Source organism: Orcinus orca, chromosome 7 (genome assembly GCF_937001465.1).
Source record: "Orcinus orca chromosome 7, mOrcOrc1.1, whole genome shotgun sequence".
Lineage (NCBI taxonomy): Eukaryota > Metazoa > Chordata > Mammalia > Artiodactyla > Delphinidae > Orcinus > Orcinus orca.
The window spans coordinates 49382874-49408469 of NC_064565.1; the positions used below are offsets into that span (position 1 = coordinate 49382874).

At 43.8% G+C, this 25596-nt stretch overlaps 1 protein-coding gene across 3 annotated transcripts in view; it reads right to left on the reverse strand.

Annotated features, from left to right (window-relative positions):
- Window positions 1–10128, reverse strand: part of PLA2R1 (phospholipase A2 receptor 1) — a 117484-nt gene extending 107356 nt beyond the window's left edge. For 2 of the 3 annotated variants that reach the window (XM_033421793.2, XM_033421792.2), the window contains exon 1: window positions 9778–10126. In XM_033421793.2, the coding sequence (XP_033277684.1) occupies window positions 9778–9892 (115 nt within the window). In that variant the 5' untranslated portion in view covers window positions 9893–10126. Of the gene's footprint in view, window positions 1–9777 lie in introns of all 3 variants that reach the window. The other variant, XM_033421794.2, reaches the window with a different exon arrangement.
- Window positions 10129–25596: the final 15468 nt, after the last annotated feature.

Consider the following 25596-nt stretch of genomic DNA (forward strand, 5'->3'; position numbering starts at 1 on the left):
TAGAAGGATATATGTGCCATAGTGTTTGCCCTCAAGGAATTGATGTTCTCCCTGGGAGTACATCATGAAGTGTACAGGAAGAGCTATAACTTAATGCCAAAATACATATTGACGTAAGAGGTATAAGCACAATAAGGTGGAAGGCAGGAGTTAGAAGGGGTCACTTTGGCCTAGAAGATCAGAGAAATCAATCAATCAGTCACTCTCTCACAAGAACACACACACACACTTTCATTCAACAAACATTTGATAGGGACCTAATATTTGTTGCACATGGAGGTACATGGGTGAACTAGACCAGCATGGGTGCCTGTCCTCATTACAGAGGGAGAGTTCAGGTAGTGCAGGAGGTATAGACAGAGAGGTGAATGGTTGGGCCAGGGGGCACTGTGGACAGAGCAAAAGTCATCAAAGCTCAGAGGTGATGAAAATAATTAGCTCTAGGGTGACGAGTACCTCACTCTCTAAAAGTGTTTGGTGGTTGTAGTATATAGAGTTGGAAAGAGGTGGTTTGGGGCCATTTTATGAAAAGCTTAAATTTTATTCAAAAATGTGTGTATTATTCAGATAAAGGGAATTTTTGGAACAAGAGAAGGCATGACTGAGGCTGTGGTGTGGAAGACGAATCAGGGTGGTAAATCATTCGATAAAAACATTTATTGAGCATTTTTGTGTCCCCAGCATGGTTTTAGGAGGGTAGAGGTATGAGACAAATGTCCAAGTTCCTGCCCTGGAGGAGTTCTCACTTAGCTGGGTTGAGACAGCCCACGTGCAGAATGGAGAACAGTCTGAAGGCTATTGCTCTGATCCGGCAAGAGAGACAGAGGCGTCAGTTCAACTGGTGGTGATGAGAAAGGAAGGGAATTGTTAGACTCTAGTCACTAGAGAGAGAATTCAAAGAGGGAAGAAATGACAGGATTTGGTATTCGATAGAATGGGAGGATTCTGGAAAAGGTAGTTGCAATGACTTGTTTTCTGGCTTCAGGAATCTGATACACTGTCAGATGCCGGCCAATCCCTAAGATACCATGAGGTTGGAGTCTAAAGCCTAGGGCTGCGATTAGAGTCGGAAGAGTGCCAACTGGGGGTCCCTGCAGGAAGTTCCTCTTGAGGCCCTTCCATTTCATGCTCAGCACCCCTTCTGATCACTTCCACCCACCTTTTAGTGTCCCCTTATACTTTACACAGCTCCTCTTAGAACTGGCTGAGGTATGAAGTGTTACGTAAATAAGATATGATTTGAAATGTTAAGCCTTGGTGAGATGTATGTTCTTTTGATTAAAAAAAAAACAACAACACTTGAAACAAACAATGAAACAATTCCTAAAGAAATCCTCTTTTTAGGCAATCAAAGGGTTTTCTGATGTTTAATAAATAACACCATGACGGTGGCACCTAACCCAACCGACGTATAAACCGGCCTCTGGGCCCTTCCATGTTATGGGAACTGGAAGGAAACGCTCGAATGCATGGTTCACGGCAAGTGCAATGTTTAAGACAAGCTTCCTAATAGGAAGCCCGCAGCTTGCCAACTGCACTCCAATTTCAATCTCCTACTCCATTCTCCTGGGTTTAAACCTCTTCTACTCCATCTACCCACACAGCTGGTGCTGGGCTCACGCATTTCCTACCCCGGAGCATCTCTTGAATCTGTCCAGTTCCTTGCTCTTCTGACAGTATCTCAGTTTCGGCATGGAAAGGGTCCAGGAAGTATGGGGAGGGCATCTCTGCCCTGAAACCAATCTAAAGTTGAGCAGCTTTTCTCTTGAGATGTATCGACATTTTCCAGCTACACAAATTCAGGTTTGTCCTGTCCAGTGACTCCGATTCAGATTTGATTGTTTTCCTTACTTAGATTACTCTGTAGCAGGAAGGGATGCTGTGTGGGGCTGAATCAAGTCCCGTTCATGGCTGAACGATGCAGAGAAGCTGGATTCTTAATATGACTTTCCAAACCAATAAGCAAGGAATTTCTGACGTTTGCAGTATGCAGCATGTGCATTGTACTTGAAAGGACAGAACAAAGTGAAAAGTGTGTTCTCTCCTCCTTGGCCATCTCTGCATGAATACTTGCATTTTTATCCCAGATCATCTGAGATTTGGTGTTTATCTCTTGACAATCTGACAGCACTTAACAAAGCCCGTGGCTTCCTATCAATTGATTTCTATAATCAACTAAAAAGTTAAGTATGTTTTAAAATATGCCCTTGTCCTGTCTCAGAACCTCTTCTCTTTCCCTGCCCTAGCATTGTCCTTGACTTTGAGCCTTCTTTATTCTCCTGCAGCTTCTGAACCTGGATAATCACCACCTCCACAGGCCCGTGGGACCCCTCTTGCTAAATCTTTTTACATGTTCTCTTCTCTTTTCTTTCTAATCTCCCAAAATCGTCACTCCAAGTTCCACGAGGCATACAATACTTTCTCACATGCAGGAAAAATTAAACCTGGCTTAATCTGCTCCACCGGGCTCTAGTTTTGTCAGGATTCAAATTGCCTGTCACCAACCCCTGTGTGAAGTAGATTAACCCTTCCAGACTGTTCTCGCCACTCTGCCACTCTCATTCCCTCCCCACCTCCCCTTTCGTCCATCACATTTAGCGGTAGATCTTCTGACCTCTGCAGAAAATATTCTCTCTTTCAAAGTTCTTCACTGTGTCTCTGTATCTTACCAGTGAATTTTTAAACTGAGTTGAAAACATTTTTCTTCCTTTTAGCTTTTAGTCTATTCCTCCATCATTTTTGTCTTTATTTAACTGGAAAGTATCTAACAGACATTCAGACATTGCTGGTGTAAAACTCATTATTTACAGCAGCTCTGTTAACACCTTATAGACTGTGCTGAAAATATACCATCTCAGTCACCAGGGAGTCTTGCTACAGAAGACCATGTTATGGCAAGAAACAATAAGACAGAACATTGTTAAACTTCCCTCAACATGCCTTCGTGTGGAAGCCCTGGGGGATATGATTCAAAGACTGGGTCACCAAAACAAAAGCAGAAAACAACTCAGCCAACAACCAAACAACCCTGGAAATGACGTGAGGTTATTGAAAGCAGAAGTGTTTACACTGAGCTATCCATCTTATCTGCTTTGAGAATATACTCACTTAAGAAAAATATGTATTTACTTAAGTGGGAGATAGAAGTGAAAACACAACCAAGAGACTTCCCTGGTGATCCAGTGGTTAAGACTCTGCACTCCCAATGCAGGGCGCCCAGGCTCTATCCCTGGTCGGGGAACTAGATCCCGTATGCCGCGTACTAGAGCCTGTGTGCCGCAACTGGAACTCCTGCACATGGCAATGAAGATCCAGCATGCCGCAACTAAGACCCGGTGCAGCCAAATAAATAAATAAATATTTAAAAAAAAGAAAGAAAGAAAAAGAAAACACAACCAAATCCAACTCTTAATGGTAGATATATTGTTAGTCCTTGTACTTGTTTGCTAAGGCTGCCATCACAAAGTACTACAAACTGAGTGGCTTAAACAGAAATGTGTTATCTCACAGATCTGGAGGTTACAAGTCAAAATTCAAGGTGTCGGCTGGGTTGGCTCCTTGGAGGCCTGTGAGGGAAGGATCTGTTCCAGGCCCCTTTCCTTGGCTTGTAGATGGCTGTCTTCTCCTTGTGTCTCTTCATATCATCTACTCTCTATGCGTATTTCTGTGTCCAAATTTTCCCTTCTTAGGTGGACATCAGTCATATTAAATTAGGGCCCACACTAATCACCTCATTGTAATTTGATTACATCTGAAAAGACCCTGTCTCCAAATGAGGCCTCATTCTGAGGTATTTGGGGGGTTATGAATTCAACATCTTAATTTTGAGGGGGACACAATTCAACTCATAACAGTCCCATGCTTCTTATTCAGCTACGTAATTCACAGAGCCCAGAGTAAAATGAAAATGTAGGGCCCTGGAGGGGACAGGGAAGTCCAGTCAATCTTCACTTCCCGTGGGCCTGTGAGGGGTTGCAACCTCCGTGGCAGAAAGCTCTGGGAACACACTCAGTACCTGGACTGGAGACAGGTGATAGGTCCCCACTCAGTCCCCACGGAACATGCATTGGTGCTGCCAACCCGGTGGGGACAGCAGCCTTGTCCTGCCCCCAGATACCACTGGCCATCCACTCCCAGGCCCTGGGCCTCCAGTTTCCCAGCCCCAAGGCAACCTGGTTGCCATGGTGGACGGAGCACAGGAGTATGGACGGGGAGGCTGAAAACCCACCCAAGGAAAATGGGGAGGTGACGCAAGGAGGGACTGAGATTTACTGGAGGCTTTAATCTCTTGGTCTGTGCTCCATTGTCCCACAAGATTTCATACCCAAAGAACAAATTCAGAAATAAAAATTACTAAGGGGCTTCCCTGGTGGCGCAGTGGTTGAGAGTCCGCCTGCCTATGCAGGGGACACGGGTTTGTGCCCCGGTCCGGGAAGATCCCACATGCCGCGGAGCGGCTGGGCCCGTGAGCCATGGCCGCTGAGCCTGCGTGTCTGGAGCCTGTGCTCCGCAACGGGAGAGGCCACAACAGTGAGAGGCCCGTATACCAAAAAAAAAAAAAAAAGAAAAAATTACTAAGAATTCCAAGATCCCAAACCACAGAGCATTCAACCCCAAGGGCAAGGCCCTGCTGAGCATGGAGCCCTACGAGACAGTTCTGGTCACATGCCCATAAAGACTGCCCTGTTAACTGGCCAAGGCTAACACTGTGGAAAAAAGACCTTGGCAAACCACAGAGCACTTCTTTTAGGGCAGAACTGCTTGAGGTTGAGAGTATCTGCCTTAGTTTCTCCATCTGCACAATGGGCTTAATTAATTATAGTGCTGTCCTCATAGGATCTTGATAAGGACTACCTCAGTCACTACGACCCCTTTATAAATGTTTGTAAGAGAAAAACAGATCTTAACTTTGGACATGGGTAGTGAAAAATAGCAGCAAAATAAGACCAATGTTTATAGTTAAATAATTACTTTGAATTTCCTGTTTATATTTTCATAACCGAAAAGGAAATTTCTCAAGAGCGTGATGCAAAAAGCCAGAAATAATGAAATTTTTTCATTAGCATATTTCTTTGGAGCTGTTGTAGTCTAGAAAGTATAGTCAGTTAGAAAGTCATGTGGCCCTGCATGAAAGCAGAAAACTCTTGTCTGTTTTGTTCAGCTCTGTATCACAGAACCCAGTTTAGAAGAATTCTCATAAAATGCCTCCATTTTTTTTGAATGACTTTATAAAATATTCTACCCTAAGTGACTCACTGTAGTGTTTATAAGGTGTTCTTGGGTTTGTTTCTTTTATGAACTGTAATATTTCTTTTCACTCTGATCAATTAAAAAATATAATTTATGTTCCTAGCTTTGTTTTGGAACATCTCCTAAAAGGCTTTCAAGGATAATTTCTAAAAGAAGATGGAGACAAGGGTCTATAAATGTCTCAAATACATTACTTTGATAGATTATATGAAGATTCATCACATAGGGATGAGTTCAGAAGAGGCAGAACAAAGAATTGTTTCTTCAGAAACCCTGATATAAATAAGCAAACTCTTAGCTCAAGGAAGGGAAGCTGAGGGGACAACGAAACTCTGTATGGCTCAACCTTTCTGGTAATTGGCGTGGAACCCACATGGTGTAGTATCAGTTACTGTGACAACCAATAATAGGAAAAGAGGTTAGGAGCTAATGAGGAAGAGTAAAAAGGACCAGAAAAATTGGAAGTCTATGCTGACTCTCAAAGGCTCATGAGGAAAGAAGCCAGTCAGAGAAAATGGGATGTGAAAAGTATAAAGTGGAAGAGTTTCTGAAAGATGATGAACGGAGATGGAAGAAACAGAGTCCGAGGGTTGGAGTGATTGACGGCCAGGCAGGGCAGCTAAACCAGGAGCTGATCATGCTTTTACTTAAATTCCAAATCCCCAGATTAGGAGAATGGCTCATTGCCCAGGGGTATATAAATTGCCTAGAAAAAAATCAATGGCTTTGCACATTTCGGCTTTGTGAAAATATTTACTCCTACATGTGGAAGCACAGGTTTGGAAAAGGAGGAGTTGAAGAGAGCAAGAGGCTGGCCTCCTGTTCCTCCTGTCACAAAATCAAGTCACATGCTCCCAGCGAACAGCGGGATAAGAATGAGCTATTTTATCAGGTCGCAAGGCTACACAGGGGCCCTCTGCATTAGTGCTTGTGGATCCGGTTCACATCCCTACTCTACAAGCTCCTGTAGGTGCAAGTTACTCAACCTGTCTTCACCTGTGAAGGAAGGGTATGAACTAATAGCACCCAGCTGGCTGTGGTGAGGGGCATTTTGACCTTTGTATTAGAAATGGGAGCTAAGGGGAAAATCTCAGGGTCACGACTCCTTCCCACTGCTGCCTCCAGGGGGTGGCTCTCACCAACCACCCTCTTTCAGAAACCTCTCCTTCGTGGCACCCTCTCTTCATTGCTCCATACCGAGCGCACCGCCCTGAACCTCTTCCTCACATTCACTAAGTGACTCCAGCAAACACTCCATTGGCCTCCCCACCCCAAGGCCTTTCACTCCCAACACTCTGGCCTGGTGTTTTCCTCAGTGCAGGCTGTGGCCCATTAATGCACCATGAAGTCAAAATAGAGTGGAACATTACAAAGCAAAATAGAGTAGAACAGAGTAGAAAGGTAGCAGCACATCGTATCAGGTAAGGGCGTTTTTTAATGAAACTTTTGTTGCAGACGTATATGTCTGTACTGCTCTGGACACTCGGTTCCTTGACCCCCTCTGCTCCGAGGACCTTCTTTCACTTGTTCTCATTTTAGTGACCACTTCTGCAGCAATACCTTGGACCTGGTCACTACTGAGAATGGACCCGCCTCCAAAATTCATTATTTCCATTGTATAATCACTACCCTTCCTGTTCTGCCGTCTCTCTCATCTCCTTACTTTCACCCTCACTTCCCTTGGTCATTGGCCATTCAAAAGAGCCTACCTTGACCGTCTCTGAGGACTGACACAGCCATGGGCTCCCTCCACCCCTGCTGCTGGGAAGCTGAGTGCTGTAGGGGAAGCTCTCTTACTATGTTGGTTGGGGCCATTTCACATTTATAATTTTCAGCCCTCAACGTCGCTTCAAAACTCTTTTACTTGCCCCCAGTTCATTTCCTTTAGCAACCTCCACAGAGACTATGCCCACTTTTCCACAGGATGCCCTGTCCCCTTCCTTGATCTCCCCTCTACCCTCCCAGTATCTGGGGTACTTGAATGAAATGATCAAGTTTTAGCACTTGCTAGAATGAAGGGCTCAGATTTCAGAACCACAATGAAGTCCCTTGCTATAGCAACTCGAGGTAGGAGAGAGGCTGCAGACATGCCATGTACAGTGCTGTGCACAGGGAAGTAATTGTTACAGGGCTGTCAACACGTCAAGATGATCTGGACTGGCCAGAGGAAGAGGGCACCGTGGTGATACTGAAACAAAAGGACAATCCTTGGGTAAGTACTATTATTAGTTCCCTTTTTACATATGAGGAAACTGAGGCACAGAGAGCTTAAGTAACTTGCCCAAGGTCACACAGCTGATAAATGGTAGAGCCAGGATTTGAGCCCAGACAATCTGGTTCCAGGGCCCATGAACTTAACTACTATATGACACTGTATCTACTGATTTTTTAATACAAATTTATTGGTAAATGACTGAAAAGTCAGCACAATACTATCCATCATCTGCCTCTCAAGGCTGGGATGCATATAATAAATAAGAGATCAATCAGTAACACATATCAAAGAAATTTTCAGAAGATAAACACTATATGTATAATCTGCCTTGTATTACTACCTATCCCTTATTAGTGGATGTGAAACTGACATAGGTGCATATTTTCTCCTGGTTGCTCTGGGGATGCCAATCATGGCTAAGAGTAAGTTAATGTAGTCCAGTGAACACAGGGGCAAACGTAGGAGCCCAAACACAGCTAAAAAACACTGCTGTATTTCAGCTTCTACATCTGAAAAATGGATGGCTGGACTAGACAATGTCTCAGGTCCCTTCTAACGCTAAGATTTTGTTTTTCCATCTTTGGACAAACAGGAAAAACCTGATTTTAAACCCATCTAGATTACACTTGAAATTCCACTGATGTGAGTGCTTGGAGTCAAGGAGGGGAGCCTGTGTGAGGACTGGAGCAGTCAATGTCACACAGTCTCTGTGCTCTTCAGAAATTAGGAGCAGCATTTTCACATCTGAAGAATCTCTATGCCAACCATGTCAAATGCCTTCAGATTTGCAAACTGTCACCTGGAGTGGACAGGAGGTAGTGGATGATTCTAACTTCATAGTGTCCTTGACTATTAAAAAGAAGGCACTGATTAGCAACTACCTCAGCCGGGATTTGGATCTGCTACATATAGAAGCGATTAGCCCATCAGTGCTAATCCTGGCTCAGAGGAACACCAGCGCATTCTCTCTGTGTGGCTAGGTTCCAGCTTCTGTCCTCCCGGCTGCTGCCCTCTTCTAGATAGACATTTAGTGCCCAGGCAAGACCCACATTTTAAAATGTAAAGAAACAAGCGTGGCACAGCGACTGTTTGTGAAGAGGGATCACCCCCATGGGGTCACAGGCGCCTCTGCAGGAGCATTTTTATTGAAATGACAAAGGAGGTAAGAGGCCTCTGACCTTCGGCCACTTTAGAATAAGAATTGCTCAACCTGTCCCCGGTAAAGCCTCCTAGGAATGCTAGAGAATACAGTCCAGAGAAGATTACCTCCAAAATGTACACATAACATGTTGAGAGGGGAAAAAAATAAACACAGACATTGGTGACATGTTTTACTCCTTCTGTCCAAGCTCATCCCCAAAGGCTGAGAGCATGGAGGCTGGCTGGAGGCTTCTCCTGGTTTATTTAGCTTCTCCCAACCTCTTTCCTCCCTTCACACATGGGCTTGCACTTTTGCACGCTGGCTCCTTGGCCTCAGAGGCAGCCCATACAGTTATTTACGAAAGCGGTGATCTCTCTTTCTGTCTCTGTCCATAGCCCTTTATGAATTTTGTGTACAGTAGGTGCTCAATAAATGTTTGATCCATTGATCCCGTGTACACGTGTATATGGCCATGGTAACTCCGCAGGAACTCTCCGCTCGCTGGCCTGCCGTGCGCCTTGCAAAGGATCCCATTTTACCCTCAGTGGTCCTATGTCTGTCACAGGCCCCATTTTTCAAAGGGGAGAAACTGAAGAGCAAAGAGGGTAACTTGCTCCAGCTCACAAGTTCATTGGGGCCACAGGGGCTCCTCTTCCCTATCTGGTCTGAGAAGCGTTAACAGAGAAGATTGTTTTCTTTCCCGAAGGGGCAGAGAGGAGAAGCCAGGCTGGGGCCACTCCGCAGGTGGCAGCGTACACCCAGAGCGCTTGCTTTGGGAGGGGACAAAATGGGACATCTTTTTGCCGTCATGTATCCCAGAGATGGTCCTCCCAAATACACCGCTCTAGGAAAGTTTACATTCGAAACATCTCCTACCCTCCTACGTGCAGCTTGTCCCCGGCCGCAGCCGAGTCAAACCGCCTGCGAGCCGAGGCCCCGCCCCACGCCGCGCCCCCGACCGAAGCCTGGAGGAAGCGGGGCGGGGGAGGGGGTGCAGGGCCTGTCCCGGTGCAGGACTAGCCCATCCGCAGGGCTTTCTCCGGACGGCAGAGACGCGGGCCACCGTATAATCCCGGCCACCCTCGCCCGCCCCAGCTTCGCCCCTTCCTCCTCTTGCCCACCCCCGCCCCCGACGTGCCCATCTGGTCCCTCTGGGCCGGGGGACACTCACCCTGCCACTCGAGAAGCCGCTCGGGGGTGAGTGCCACCGCCGCGCCCTCGGCGGAGCCCGCCGGCACCGCCAGCAGCAGCGGCAGCAGCGGTGGCAGCAGCGACAGCAGCGCCATCGCTAACCACTGGGCTCGCCGGACACTGCGCCCGGCCCTGCGGTGGGCGAGGCGGGACCGCAGCCTCCTCCGCGCTCCACCCCTCCCCCAGGCCTCGCCACCCCTGCGTCCCGGAGATCCACTCCGTCACCGTCACCCCTGTCGCCACAGTGTGCGGACACTCGGGGTTATGGGCTGGAAAGCGGAAAGGTCCAGGAGATTTTCCCCGCCCTACCCACTCCGGCTTGGAGCGGGAGGGAGGAGGAGGGGGTGGACCATCTGCCCATCCCAGAAATTCCTGCCTTTGGGGTGGGGAGAGAGGAGGGGTGAGGCTGCCCCGTGCACGCGCCTCCTGCTTCCAGCCTTCTCTCTCCTTCTTGCGGAGGCCAAATAGGAGTTGGGGGTGAGCGAGTTGAGAATCTCTGGGACGGGAAGTCTGACATCTGGGTTTGCAAGCCACCCGGATTATGGTAAACGCTGCGGGTTTTGGCAGCAGGCAGCTTAGAGGAAACCGAGCTGCTCCGTGGACCCAGGCGCGCTGGGAGCGCTCTGGACCTCCTCTCCCCTGGAATGTGGAGCCCAGAGATCCCTGGAGGTGCGCCGGGGTCTCCACCCTCCTCACTCCAGAGTACGGTGAAGCTTCTTCCATTGTTGAGCTCCTTTCCCATTTAAAAACTACCTCCCCCTTCCATCTCCTTGGATCCTCCTAACCCAGCAAAATAGCTGGGTTATCCTGTGTTACAGCTGTTACCGCGTTGTCCCACTTTACACCTAGAAAACCGGTCCAGAAAGGCAAAGTGATTTGCTCTAAGAAGAGGTTACTCCTTAACTTGGCAAAAGTTCCTCCCTAAACTAGGAAGCCCTGACTAGAATGTAGTCTTTCTAAGGGTAGTCTTTCAAATAACTGGCGGAACACTAGAAACATTCAATATTTATGAGAACAGGCTAATGTAAGATCTTTCCTAAATAGTCATTAAACAAAACATTGCTTATGACGCTAGTCATTAAAACGTAAGAGGAGGAAAGAAAGCAAAAGGGAGCTTTAAAAAAATAAAAGGAAGGTGATGGGGTCTTGGAGAACCTTGCCTTTCTCAGCTGCCTGTTGGCCAAGACCAAACCAATAGTTTTGAGTAACACTGTCAGCTTTAGACTGAATTGTGTCCCACCAGCTCCCCAATCATATGTGGAAGTCCTAACTCCCCAAATGTAGTTGTATTTGGATATAGGAATTTTAGGAGTTAATCAAGTTTAAATGAGGTCTTGAATGTGGGGTCCTAGATAAGGTCGGCTTTATAAGAAGAGGAAGAGAGAGATCTCTCCATCCAGGCACTAAGGAATGGAGGACACAGCAAGAATGTAACCATCTGCAAGGCAGGTAGAGAGACCTCATCAAAAACCAAAACCTTCAGGAACTTGATCTTGGACTTTCTATCCTCCAAAACTGCGAGAAATACATTTCTGTTGTTTAAACCACCCTGTCTCTGATATTTTGTTGAGTCAGCCCAACCAGACTAATAAAACTCTCTTAACCTGGTTCTCCAGAAAGCAGAGCCTGGGTTGAGATCTCTGGCAGAGAGTGGGATTGAAGATCAGAGTGAAATAAGGAAGCAAGGACAGCTACTGCCTTGGCCACTGTCGTAGCAACATGCGCTCAGTCCTGCAGGAGCCTCGGAAGGTCTCAGAACTGTCTGTCCTGGGGAGAAGAGGAAAGGGGGAAACATTATCCTTAGGCTGACCGTCTCTGCTAGTGAAGGTGGTCCTAGGGTTATTAACTCCTCTGCACACTTCCATAGCAGTGGTAAGCTCCAAGCTTGGTCCCGTGCCTTGGCAACCGGAAAGCCCTGTGGCAGGCAGCAACAGGTGCATGGCATGGCCAGAGGTGAGGTTCTGTCACGTTGCCCCAGAGGGAACCTGTGCAGGGCTGGCTGCTGCAGAGGTGGCTGGAGTAAGAGGTGTGGCTGAGAGAATGTGAAAACTTCCAAAGTGTGCCCTGAGTCAACAGCATATTATTACATATAGAAGTCAGTATCCCTGCCTGAAACATGCAGAAAAAGGATGCTTTCAGCATATGAGACTATATAGACCTCAGTCATGAAGTACTTATAAATCTCTCCTGTGACTCAGCACTACATCATGTGTTATGGGAATTACCCCAAAGTACAGATGGTTCAGCCCTGTCTGAGTGGGCTGGCATCTATTGAGGCAGCCGAGCGCGATCCAAGTGGCATAATTAAGTAGGAAAGTGCAGCCTTGATATTAATCTTTGGTGAGGTGCAGTGCAGTGAATGTAAAAGTGGGAGAGGCCAGGAGGAGCTAGAGTGATTGCGCAGGGCTAGATGTGTTCAGATGGGGTGAAGGGTATTTAGGAGGAAGAGGCTGTTCTAGGATGGGAGGAAGTCGTGAGAGAAAATACGAAGTCTGGAGTGAGAAACGCTTGCACGGGAGAGAGTGAGTAGGCGGGCCTGGCTGAAGCAACGGGTGGCTACTGGGCAGCCTGGCAAACGAGGTCAGTCACTGGGACACAGGACTGCCTCCCACTGGCTGTGGGATCCCGGTGAGACATCCACCTGCTATGGGCTTCAGTTGTATCCTCTCTCTAATGGGGGGAAAAAGCCTTCCCTGACCCAGAGCAGATGATATTCCAAAGTAGCAGGGCTATGAATATGAACAGGATAAAGAGGAGAAACCAGCCATATTTCACCTTCAAAGCAATTAGTGTAATGAAGAATGGTGATGACAGCTTCCTGACACCAAATTTCCTATTCAATGATTAGAAGATTCCAGAAGGGCTCGTTTTCATCTCTTTGAGGTGGAAATCTGTGGCAAAATCTTTTACACCTTCAAGAAAATGATCTTTCCCCATACCCGGGTCTTGCGCCTGTTTCAGATTCAGGAGGTAAGGTAGTGTGATGGTGAAAGTAGGTGCTTTGCTACTTACCAGCCGGTTACTTAGTCTCCTTAGCCTCAGTTTCCTTCCATGTAAGATGCAGATGGTACTATTTGCTGCTGTATTAAATGAGATAAGATTGTGCAGTGCTTGGGACAGAGTCTAGCATATTTTCAATGTCCTTTCATGGGAGCTGTGAGGGTGTGGGGAGGAAGCAGGGCAGCAATGAGCAAAGGGGAGCTCAGGAGCGAGCTCTGCAGACCTCTGTCCTGCTGAAATGATGTCTCCTGCCCCCTGCGGCCCGGAACACCTGCACCTGCAGGCCTTGTACATCTTCCATCATTTTGAATTAGAATTACTTCTTTATTTATAGCTCTCACCTGAATGTAGTTTCCTTGAGGAACCCACTACATTTTCCTTCTCTTTGATTCTCCAGGGCAGCACAGTTCCTGGCACTTAGTAAATTCTCCAAAAGTCTCTGCTGAGTGAGTGAATGAAGGAGGGAAGGAAGGAAGGAGGCGGACAGGAATAGAGTGTATGGAGTCATTTGAAACTCTAGAAAAATATTAGAAACCTGAATGATGTTGAATGAAAATGGTGAAGAAGATTCAGGATTTAAAACTTACTTAATGTGTGGGTTATGGTGAGGGTCAAGATTAACAAATGTATTTCGAGCACTGTAGGAATCAGAGTCGCCGCAAGAAAGGGTGAGACCCTGATTTATAGTGGTTTATAGTGAAACACTATTTACAAAGTTATGGGCAGAGTGAAGGGAACCGAAACAGGAAGGGAAAGACCTAGGTTCTAGCCAGTGCTGGAAGCTGTCATGACTGTATCGGGGCCTGAAGGAACCTGGGAGGGAGCAGTTATAGGGACCTCATGAGAGCTGTACCTCTGCGACAGGGGCCATCTGGCAGGACAGGAGAAGAGCAATTGTTACCAAACTGGAGCCTGTCAGGGGGGAAACTGAGAAAATGAAGAGCCTGTCCCTTCTTCTCCTGCCCTCTGATCTCTTCCAATTGGCTGACCCAGCCGGGAGTCAGTGGTCCAGGAGTCCACAGAAGTCAGCTTTCCAGAACACAGTGCAGGGTGGAGAACTACGGACAGTGAGTCTGGAGAGACAGACAGTGACTATGAACGTGAGCATGTTCTGTCCATCTCAGTACTGGTGTGGAGGATGCAGCAGAGAGCAGGGTGTGATGAGTCCTTGACCATGATCACAGAGTTCTGAGTCTGGGGGAGAAACAAATAGGTAAACAAGCAATTACAATAACAAACTAATATCATAACAATTACAATGCATGTCATGATATGAGAATGTGTCTGAGACTTGACAAGTCCTTAGAAGGGCCACTCATCAAAGCTTGAGGCTCAGAGAAAGTGATGCGAAGAAAAAGTGGCATCCAAATTGGCACCTTGAATAGCTAGCTAACTTCAAAAGATATGCTTAAGCAAATGAAAGGAAAAGTCACCAACTGGGACGAAATATCTGCACATCATATACCTGATAAAGAACTTGTATCTGGAATATATAAGGAACTCTCCAACTCAATAATAAGAAAAACCCAAATATCAAATGGGCAAAAGATTTGAGTAGACACTTTACCAGAGAAGATGTACAGATGGCAAGTAAATACATGAAATGATTTCCAAGACCATTAGACATTAGGGAAATACAAATTTACACCACAGTGATATACTTCTACACATCTATTAGAATGGTTAAAGTTAGAAAGACTGACCACACTAAGTGCGAGCAAGGATGTGGAGAAATTGGAACTCTTACCCACTGCTGATAGGAATGCAAAGTGGTGCAAACACTTTGGAAAATTGTTTGACAGTCTTTTAAAAAGTTTAAAAATATATATATAACTACTTCGTTTCCTAGAACTGCCGTGACAAAGCGCCATAAACTGGGTGGCTTAAAACAACAGGAATTAGTTCTCTCACAATTTTGAATGCCAGAAGTCCAAAATCAAAGTGTCGGCAGGATTGGTTCCATCTTGAGGGTCTGAGGGACAGTCTGTTCCTTGCCTCTCAACCAGCTTCTGGTGGTTGCTGGCAATCCTTAGCATCACTTGGCTTATAGTACATCATCATATGGATTTCTTCCCTTCATATCTCTCTTATAAAAACATCAGTATTGCATTTAGGGACCACTCTGATCCAGTATGATCTGATTGTAACTAATTACATCTGAATATACCCTATTTCTGAATAAAGTCACATTCTGAGGTTCCATGTGGACATGGTTTTGGGGGGACACTATTCAATCCAGTACAACAACCATATGATCCAGACGTTCCACCCTTAAGTGTTTACTTAAGAAAAATGAAAACACATGTCCATATAAAGTTTGTACACGAATGTTCATAGCAGCTTTATTTGTAATAGCCCGAAAGTGTACACAACTCAGATACCCAGCAACGGATGATTAGATAGATAGATTTAGGTATATCCAAGCAATGGAAGCCCACTCAGCAATAAAAAGGAAGGAACAGCTGATGAATGTAACAACATGGTTGCATGTTGAAATAATTATGCTGAGTGGAAGAGCTAGGCAAAAAAGAGTACATCCTTTATGCTTCAATTTTCATAAAATTCTGGAAACTGTAAACTAAAATGTGGTGACAAAAAGCAGGTGAGTTGTTGCCTGCGAATGGGAATGAGGGGCTGATGGGAGAGGAGAGATTTAGCTGAGCAGAAAAGTGTTCCAGAACAGAGGGAATAGAGGCAAGAGTGGACATGAGGTGTTTGAGAAGTTCTTTTAGCAGGGATATGGGGTACTGAGGTGGGAGGTTCTAGGAACATTAGGGCTAACTAGGAAAGCTGAGATTAGGTCTTAAATCATGTTTAAAAACCTCTATGCTAGAGCCAGCAGGGAGCCATTAGGAGGTTTCACTGTGACCAGATTTATGTGTTACATTTTAGAAAGAACATTCCAGCCATAGTATGGAGAATGGACTGGAGGTGAGCAATTCATAAGGGTTAAGAGGCTGCGGCAGGATCCTGGATAAAGAGGTGGCTCTTGTCTGGACTAGAAAGGAGACAGTAGAAGACTGGGGAAAGTGAACACACCTTGTGAGATGTATAAGAGGAAGGATCAGATCAACAAGACTTAGTGTTTGAGCGGGTGTGTTGGGGAGAAAGAGAGAGTCATCAAGAATGATGTCCCATTTCTGGCATGGCAACCTAGTGGCTTCATCCTCTGAGAAACAAGTTTGGGGAAGGAGTAGGGTTTCAGTCTGGGATACACTGAGAGGCTGGTGAAGATGTCTAGGGGGCAGTTCCATATATGGGTATTAAAGTCAGAAAGCATAGATTTGGAAGTTATCTGTTGTTGATCATTAAAACCATGGGAGTAGACGTGGTTGTTGTAGGTCAAGAGAAAAGAGGAGAGGCCTGAAAAGAATCATAGGGAACAGCATTTGGGGATAGCTAGAGAAACAGACTGAGAAGGAGTTAGGTGTCTGGAAGCTGGGGAAGAATGTTTCAAGGACAGAATCATTGACAGCTCCATATTCTCTGGAGAGATCAATGGATGTAAGGGCAGAACTGTGCACTGGATTTGGGGACGAGGAGGGAAATTATGACCTTGTGGAGAGTGCTTCTAATGGTTGGAGGAGAAGGCACGTCAGTGGTTTGGGGATGACTAAGACGACTCTTCCCAGCTGCTGGTGGCCGTGGGGCGCAGGACATGTAGCTGTACAGGCTGTGCGTATATGGTTGCGGATGAGGGTGAACCAGTTGCTGCTATTTTTGTTACTTTGTTATTTTAAATTTTTTAAATTATTTATTTATTATTATGATTTTTTTTTTTTTTTTGCGGCACATGGACCTCTCACTGTTGTGGCCTCTCCCGTTGCAGAGCACAGGCTCCGGACGCGCAGGCTCAGCAGCCATGGCTCACGGGCCCAGCCACTCCGCGGCATGTGGGATCTTCCCGGACCGGGGCACGAACCCGTGTCCCCTGCATCGGCAGGCGGACTCTCAACCACTGCGCCACCAGGGAAGCCCTACTTTGTTATTTTTTAGATGAGCGACTTGAGCACATCTAAATGCGGATGGGAAGGATCCAGCAGAGAGGGGGAATTCAAAGATATTTACTGTTGGAAAATTCAGAGTGAGGTCCTCGAGAAGGAAGAAGTTTCCAGAGCAAAAAGTGAAAGGATTCACTTTAGGAAGGAAGGTGATGCCTCCCTTGATAGCAGGAATATAGGAAATAATGGTTGTAGACACAGGTAAATCTGTAAACTGAAGGTAGAGCTGAGAGTTCTCTCCTCTGCTAAGTTCTAGTTTCTCTGTGAAGTAGCAGGGGCGTTCATCTGCTGAGCATGAGTGGAGAGCTGGAGTTGGGGAGAGGAGGTGAGACTGGCTCTGACGTCCTCAGAGAGAGCTGCTGGGGAAATGTGGCCGGAAATCTGGGCATAACCAGGGGCCCAGATGTGGTCAGGGACTATGATTTTAGAGTGGATTTTTGTTTTCTTAATGATGCTCCGTAGCCCAGCTACCTGCAGGGAGAAGGTGGACACCGGGCTTCATCCAGATTGATGTCACCCAATCAGGATATTACCTACAGGGAGTTGAAGATATTGGCAGGAGAGAAGTTGATGATGATGAGGGGATCTCACAGGACGTGGCTCCATGATCACAGGTGGACAAGCTGAGGCGGACAGAGGGGGCTCTGGGGCCACACTGCCAGTCTCAGAGCCTGGGTTTGTCATCTGCTGGTTGTATGACTAGGGCAGGTTTTATCTCCAGCTGCCTTAGTTGCCTCATCTGCAAACTTGGAACAATAATAGTGCCATTTCATTGGTCTGTTATGGAGATTAAAAGAGTAAATACCTGGAAGCTGCTTAGAACAGTGACTGGCAGAGTAAACACTCAGCAAAGGTAGTTTTTATTATTGTTATTACTTACATAAAAAAAATATCTGGGGGGCAAACAAAGACTGAGGATTGATTTGGTCTCTTGCTGGGTAGAGAAAAAAGCCATACGATAGACCGTGTTTCTTCCAAGGAGCTGCCATTTCTGGAGTGCTACCTGTAGCCACAGCGTGGTGGTGAAGAGGTTAAGTCTGCTTGGGTGGGAGTCTGCTCTGTGACCTACACCAAATCACTGTGCCTCACCCAGCCTCTCTTTCCTTTCTGTAAAAGGGAGCACGATGAGTGCCCACCCCGTAACATAACACATGCAAAACACCCAAAACCTGGCAAGTAGTGAGTGCTCATGAGATGTAACTACAATTATTAGATGATACCCACAACAGTTACACTGTGAAGTAGGTATTATTACAGTCATTATATACTGATGAGGACAGAGAGCTTAAATGACTTACTGTTAAAGCCCTACTCTGAACTGCTCATTAACTTCACATAATAAGCTATCTCATTAAGAGGAAACTGTACTGTAGATAAAAGAGAATATTGGTTTACATAAGACATGAGTTTTCTAACCTATTTAATATGTACTTTCAGCAGCTTTCCCCCAGCCATTTATTAAACACTTCTGGATGTGTTCAAAATATTGCTTTATGTAGTGATTTACCAGTACTGTGGTATTTTAACTAATAACACCCACAGTGACTGGAGTACTAAGGGGTGAAAACAAGTAAAAATTCATTGGGCTAAGGGCCAATGTCCATAATGAGTTAATGAACTAGTTTTTCACCTTAGTCTAGACAGCAATTTATATCAATTTAATTCAATTAACGGCTTTCCCAGTGTGTGGTATTTAGCCAGAAAGTTCCACTCACTTGGAAGTTTTAGCTGAGCCTCTGTCTTGACTGGGTCTTCATAGGGTATCTTAAGTCTCCCCTGTCAGCACACAGCCTAATTTCTGCATACTCATGCTCTCCTTCTGCTTCTCACACGTAACCTTGTAGAGGATGTGCAGAGGTAGCAGGCAAAGGGGCACCATCTGTAGAGGAAAGAGGAGACCCCTCCGGAGAGCATGTCACATGTTTTCTGAAACCCAGCTGGCCCAGTGGTGCTCAGCCCTCACTGTGGTCAGAGTCCCCTGGAGAACTTTTGAAAAGCACCAATACGGAGGCCCCTACACCCAGTGATTCTGACTCAAGGAGTCGGGGGTGGGACCCAGGCAGCAGTACTTTTTTTTTAAGCTCCCAAAGTGATTGTAATGTGCCGCTGGGGTGGGGAACATCTCGCTTCTCCCATGAACGCGCATTGGATTCTGAATAGATGAGGGCAGGAGATAATGTCTGGCACTTGAAAAAAAAGTGAAACCAACAAGAAACCTCTCAGTTCAGGGAGAGAGGTGAGTTTTAGATGTAAAGTTTCCACTTGGCTGTGTTGTAATCACACAGGGAGGGAGAAGCAAGGTATGGGCAGCCACAGCAGACCGGGAGACCTGGCCTGGCTGTCACGGGCTATGGGACTGCCTGACTCTAGGGGCCCCATTTGGAAACTTGTGCTACCAAAGAGCCTTCTCCAGCTGTGCATCTCTGGTTGTCACCCTGCAGGCTATAACTTTCCAGAACTTAATGGGAAAGCCTGGTGATGGATCAATATTTATTTTACCATTTATTAATCATTTTCTAGTAATTTAGATATCCTATTCCATGTAATATTCAGAAAAGTGTGTAAGGTAGTTTTTGTAATCACCAATGCGCCTTTTAAATAGAAACAATAACAAAATCGAGGGGTGGCTGCACCTTTTGATTTCATCTAAAGAATTCCCTGATAAATCGAAGCAGAGTCTGTGGGTGTGTTCACATGTTGAAGGACTAGGTAAAGGCAGAAGGAGGAGAAAGAGAGAGCAGGGAGAGGTAATGGGTTAAAAATTCTTCTTCCATTACTTCTCAGCTGTGTTCCTTTGGTCAAATTACATAACCTTGCTGAGTTTCCTCACTATATAAATATTAAAAAACCTACCATAAAAATTTCCAGCAGGGCTTCCCTGCTGGCGCAGTGGTTGAGAGTCCGCCTGCCGATGCAGGGGACACAAACGTCCGGGAAGATCCCACATGCCGCGGAGCGGCTAGGCCCGTGAGTCATGGCCGCTGAGCCTGCGCGTCCGGAGCCTGTGCTCCGCAATGGGAGAGGCCACGGCAGTGAGAGGCTCGCGTACCGCAAAAAAAAAAAAAAAAAAAAAAAAAAAAAGACGGCAGCCTTACAATGCAATATTTTCTCCAAAAGAGAAAGAGCAGAAGATATAAATGTTGAAGCAAAAACAGGAGAGGTGACAATATTCTTTTTATTTATAGTTAAAAATCAATTAAACATTGATTTTTTTTGATCTTCTGAAAACTGATTTATAAATCATTTTTCTATTGAAAATGTTTTGAAGTGGCATTTACCCATCAAACAGACGACTATTTAAAAATGGATAAGTTTATGTCATATTTTCTTGCTTTTGCACCTTTAAAATAAGGTGCTTTTATTTTGCATTCTTAAAAGTTGTTTATTACTTTATTTGGTAATACCTAATTACAATTTTGAAAAAAAACCCTACAATAAAAACCTACCATTCAGGGTTGTTGTAAAATGAGAGATAACGTGAGTCGAATGCCATGCACCAGCAGGGCCACCCAGATACTCTGGGACCCACAGCCATTCTGCAGGAGGGAAAATGATCCCAATGGATCAGGGGCAGAGAGTCTATGGTGTGTTCCTACTTGTCTTATAATGTGCGCTTGGAGGGTTGGAGACTTTCAAGCTTTATTTCTAAGACGATTCAAAATGTTAAAGCTCAGCGTGGAAGAAAAAATAGACGTGAAATAGTCATGGGGCTATGAAAAGGAACTAGACAAAGTCCTCACCTGCCCTTCTTAGGTTAAACCAGTTAAGTATTAAAGTCCAGAGTAGCTTTCTGAGAAGAAGGTCTGCAAAGCTAAGTGAATAGAGCACTGAGAAGGTGGCAAACCTGTTTTATATTGCTCGGCTTCTAGAATCTTCCAAGGCATACTGCATAGCTTTTCCATACTTTAACAATTTTTCTAAGTTAAAACAGGAGTCATAGTGTTGTCGAATGTATGGATTTTGTAAAAGGGGAAGATATGATTGGCTAAATGACCAGGAATTTGTGAATATAACTTAATTTTTCCTGTATTAAATCAACATATAGTTTTGTTCCTGCATAGTGGCTTTATTTTCATTTTATTAGTAGAGAAAAAGCAATTTATTAATATAAGGCCAGAAACCTCAGCCTTTTAAACTAAGATTGATGGGCTAAATAACATTTTTTACATATTCCTAGTGAATCCAGTGAAAATTAGAAAATTGTAGGAGACCTTTATTGAGATGAAATTGACAAACAATAAACTACATAAATGTAAAATGTACAATTTAAGAATTTTTGACATATCTTTACACCCATGAAGCTGTTATCATAATCAAGACAGTGAACATATCCATCATCCTTACTAATTCCACTGTGATGCTTGGTAAGCCCTCTCTTCTATTCCTCCCCATCCCAGGCCCCAGTCAACTATAGATCTGCTTTCTGTCACTATAGATTAGGTTGAAATTTCTGGAATTTCATATAAATGAAATCATATAGTATATGCTTTTTTGGGGGTCTGGTTTCTTCACTCAATATCATTATTTGCAAATATAGCCATATTGTTGCATGCATTAAAATTTCAATTATTTTTTATTGCTGAGTCATATTCCATTGTATGGATATACCACAATCGGTTTATCCATTTACCTACTGATAGATATTTGGATTGTTTCCAGTATTGTGCTATTATAAATAAAATTGCGAAGAACATTCATGTATAAATCCTCAGGTGGACACATCCTTTCATTTTTCTTGAGTAAATACCTACAAGAAGAATAACTGGATAACAGAGTAGTTATGTATTTAACGTTTTTGTTTTTTTTTTTTGCGGTACACGGGCCTCTCACTGTTTTGGCCTCTCCCATTGCGGAGCACAGGCTCCGGACGCGCAGGCTCAGCGGCCATGGCTCACAGGCCCAGCCGCTCCGCGGCATGTGGGATCCTCCCGGACCGGGGCACGAACCCGTGTCCCCTGCATCGGTAGGCGGACTCTCAACCACTGCGCCACCAGGGAAGCCCTGTATTTAACTTTTTAAGAAACTACCAAATTGTTTTCCAAAATGGTTGTACCATTTTACCTTCCCACCAGTAGTATGTGAGTTCCAGTTCCTCTATATCCTCCTCACTGTTATGGGTTGAATTTTGTCCTTCCAAAAGATGTTAAAGTCCTAATCCTCAGTACTTGTGACCTTATTTGGAAATGAGGTTTTTACAGGTGATCAAGTTAAGATGAGGTCATCATGACATTTGGACACAGAGACAGGCATGCATACAGGGAAATTCCCATGTGAAGATGAAGGAAGAGATTACGGTGATACATCTACAAGCTAAGGAATGCCAAAGAATGCCAGAAAACCACCAGAAGCTAGGAAAGGGGCGTGGGACAGATCTTTCCTTCACAGCCCTCAGAAGGGACCAACCTTCTGACACTTTGACTTTGGACTTCTAGACTCCAGAACTGTGATACAATAAATCTTGTTGTTTAAGCCCCCTAATTTGTAGTACTTTGTTATGGGAGCCCTTGGAATTTAATATTCTTGTCAACACTTGGTACGGTCAGTCTTTTAAATCTTAGCCATTCTAATAGGAGTATAGTGATATTTCATTGTGGCTTAAATTTGCATTTCTCATACAGCATGGTGCTGTATGTAATTAATAAGTTTATGTATTGTTATGTATTGAAATTTGCTAAGAGAGTAGATCTTAAGTGTCCTCACCAAAAAAACGGTAACTATGTGAGGTGATGGATATGATAATTAATTTTATCATAGCAATCATTTCACAATGTATACATATATTGTATAATTTAAATGGATACAGTTTTATTTGTCAATTATACTTCAATTAAAAATAAATAAATTTGCATTTCTCTAATGACTAGTGATGTTGAAAATCTTTTCATGTATTTATTTGATAACCATATATCTTCTTCGGTGGAGTATCTGCTCAAATATTTTGCTCATTTTTTATTTGATTGTTTTATTACTGAGGTTTGAGAGTTTTTAATATGTTGTGGATATGAGTTCTTTATCAGATATATAATTTGCAAATATTTTTACCAGACTGTAGCTTATTTTTTCATTCTCTTAATATTGCCTTTTGAAGTGCAGAAATTTTAGATTCTGATAAAGTTCACTTTATCAATTTATTCTATTATGGATCACACTTTTGAAATCTAGTTATGTTTGCCTAATCCAAGGTCATGATGATGTTCTGTGCTTTCTTCTAAACACTTTATATTTTAAGACTTTACTTTTAGATCTCTGGTCCATTTTGAGTTAATATTTGTTACTATGAGTTTCATTTGTTTACATGTGAATAAGCCCATTTGATTTTAAATATTGTGAGATTCAATTTGCTAATATTTTATTTAGAATTTTTTCCGTCTATGTTTATGAAGGATATTGGTCTTTAGTTCTCTTTCCTTGTAATGTTTTATCTGGCTTTGGTATCAGATTAATGCTGGCCTCAAAGAATGCTTTGGGAAGTATTCCCTTCTCTTCAATTTTCTGGAAGAGTTTGGGTAGAATTGGTATGTATTTTTTCTTCCTTAAGTATTTGGTAGCATTCATCTGTGATGCTATCTGGGTCTGATGTTTCCTTTGTGAGAAGGTTTTTATTATAATTTCAATTTCTTCTGCAGATATAAGGCAATTCGGGTTACCTATGTTTTTTTCTTGAACAAACTTTGGTAGTTCTTGTCTTTCAAGGAATTTTTCCATTTTATATAAGCTTTCAAATTTATAGGCATAAAGTTGTTCATAATAGTCCCTTATTTATTCATTTAATATCTGTAGAATCTATAGTGATGTCACCAGTCTCATTCCTGATATTGGTAACTTGTGTTCTCTCTTTTTCTTTCCCTCATCAATCTGGCTAAAGGTTTACCAATTTTATTTACCTTAAAGAAGCTTTTGGTGTATTGATATCCTCTATTGTTTTCCTGTTTTCTATTTCATTGGTTTTCAGTTTGATCTTTATTATTTCCTTTCTTCTGCTTACTTGTGCTTTATTTTTTTCTTTTTTTTCAGTTTCTTAAAGTAGAAGCCTGAGGTCATTGATTTGAGACCTTTCTTGTTTTCTAATATAAGCATTTATTGCTATAAATTCCCTCTAATTACTGCTTTGGTGGCATGCTATGTATTCTGGTATATTGTACTTTCATTCAGTTCAAAACCTTTCTAACTTTCATTTTGAGTTCTTCTTTGACCATGGGTTACTTAGAAGTGTGTTATTTACTTTCCAAATATCTGAGGATTGTCCAGATATCTTTTTGCTATTAATTACTAATGAAATTCCTTGGTCGAAGAAGACACTTTATGACTTAAGTCCTTTTAAATTTATTGAGATTCGTTTTATGGCCTGGAGGAGTATGGTCTATTATGCTAAATATTTTTTTGTGTGAAAATTATAGTACCTTGTTTATTTATATCATACCTGTTGTAAGCATCTGTAATTATTTTTTTTAACTAATCTGTATTGGAGTATAGTTTCTGCTGTACAGCACAGTGAATCAGTTACACACATACATATATCCACTCTTTCTTAGATTCTTTTCCCATACAGGCCATTACAGAGTATTGAGTAGAGTTCCCTGTGCTATATAGTAAGTTCTTATTAGTTATCTATTTTATATATAGTAGTGTGTATATGTCAATCCCAATCTCCCAATTTATCCCTCCCCTGCCTCACCTTTCCCCCTTGGTAGCCATAAGTTTGTTTTCTACATCTGTGACTCTACTTCTGTTTTGTAAATAAGATCATTTGTACCATTTATTTTAGATTCCACGTATAAGTGATATCATATTATATTTGTCTTTCTCTGTCTTACTTCACTCAGTGTGACAGTCTCTAGGTCCATCCACGTCACTGCAATTATGCTAAATATTTCATGTGTGCTTAAAAAGATCATGTCTTCTTCTGTTTCTGGTTAGAGTGTTCTAGAAATGTTAATTAAGTAATCTGGGACAATTGTAGGACTGTATGGTCAGGCCACCCAAGATGGCTGTTCTCTTGCTTTCCTTACATCCCCTGCTGGAGCAGTGTCTGCCTTACCTACACCCTATTCATCTGATGGACCTTCCCTTTTAATCATAGAGCCTAATCAGTAAATGCCTACCTACTTGCCCCCGGCACCAGCTAGTGGTTGTTCTAATCTTTAGGTCAGAACTCTCTCCAATATGATAGTTTGTCAAAGGGTCATTGAGAGGCGTGCTCCTCTGCTCGTTTCTCTGGTAACCGATAAGCCAACCTGACGTCAACTTCCGTTATAACTGGTAACCTCCCTCTCCCCAGGTAGCAAAGACTGCTGCCTTGTCTTGCCCATCATCTGACTCACTGGGTAGGGTGTCGCTCCAGGACATTGCTTCAGACATGTAAGATTCCCTCCATCCATTAAACCATTGATGTCTCTGTCGCTGACTCCGGGCTCTTTTTTCAGTCTTGAGGCTGGGCAAATAGAGGGCTTGCAAACCTGAGGGATACAACCCAACAGGGACTCACCGTGTTTGTTTCCTATATCTCAGGGATAACTGCCCTTTACTGCCTGATGTCCATTGTCTTGAAAACCATTGTTTCATGTATTTTATTTGTTTGTTTTTGTTTATACAGGTGGCAAGGTAAATCTGGTTGGTCCCCATTACTCTGTCTTTTTTGAAAGCAGAAATGTCTTTTTTTTAGGGATATTTTTTCTCACATCTGCATTTGACCTTTAGATGAGGGGAAGCAGGAGACAGGAAGAAAACACTAGCTTAAGGAACTCTAGAAATCTGTAAAATAACATTTTTTTTCCAGTGGCTTATGACTCTGCTTAGTT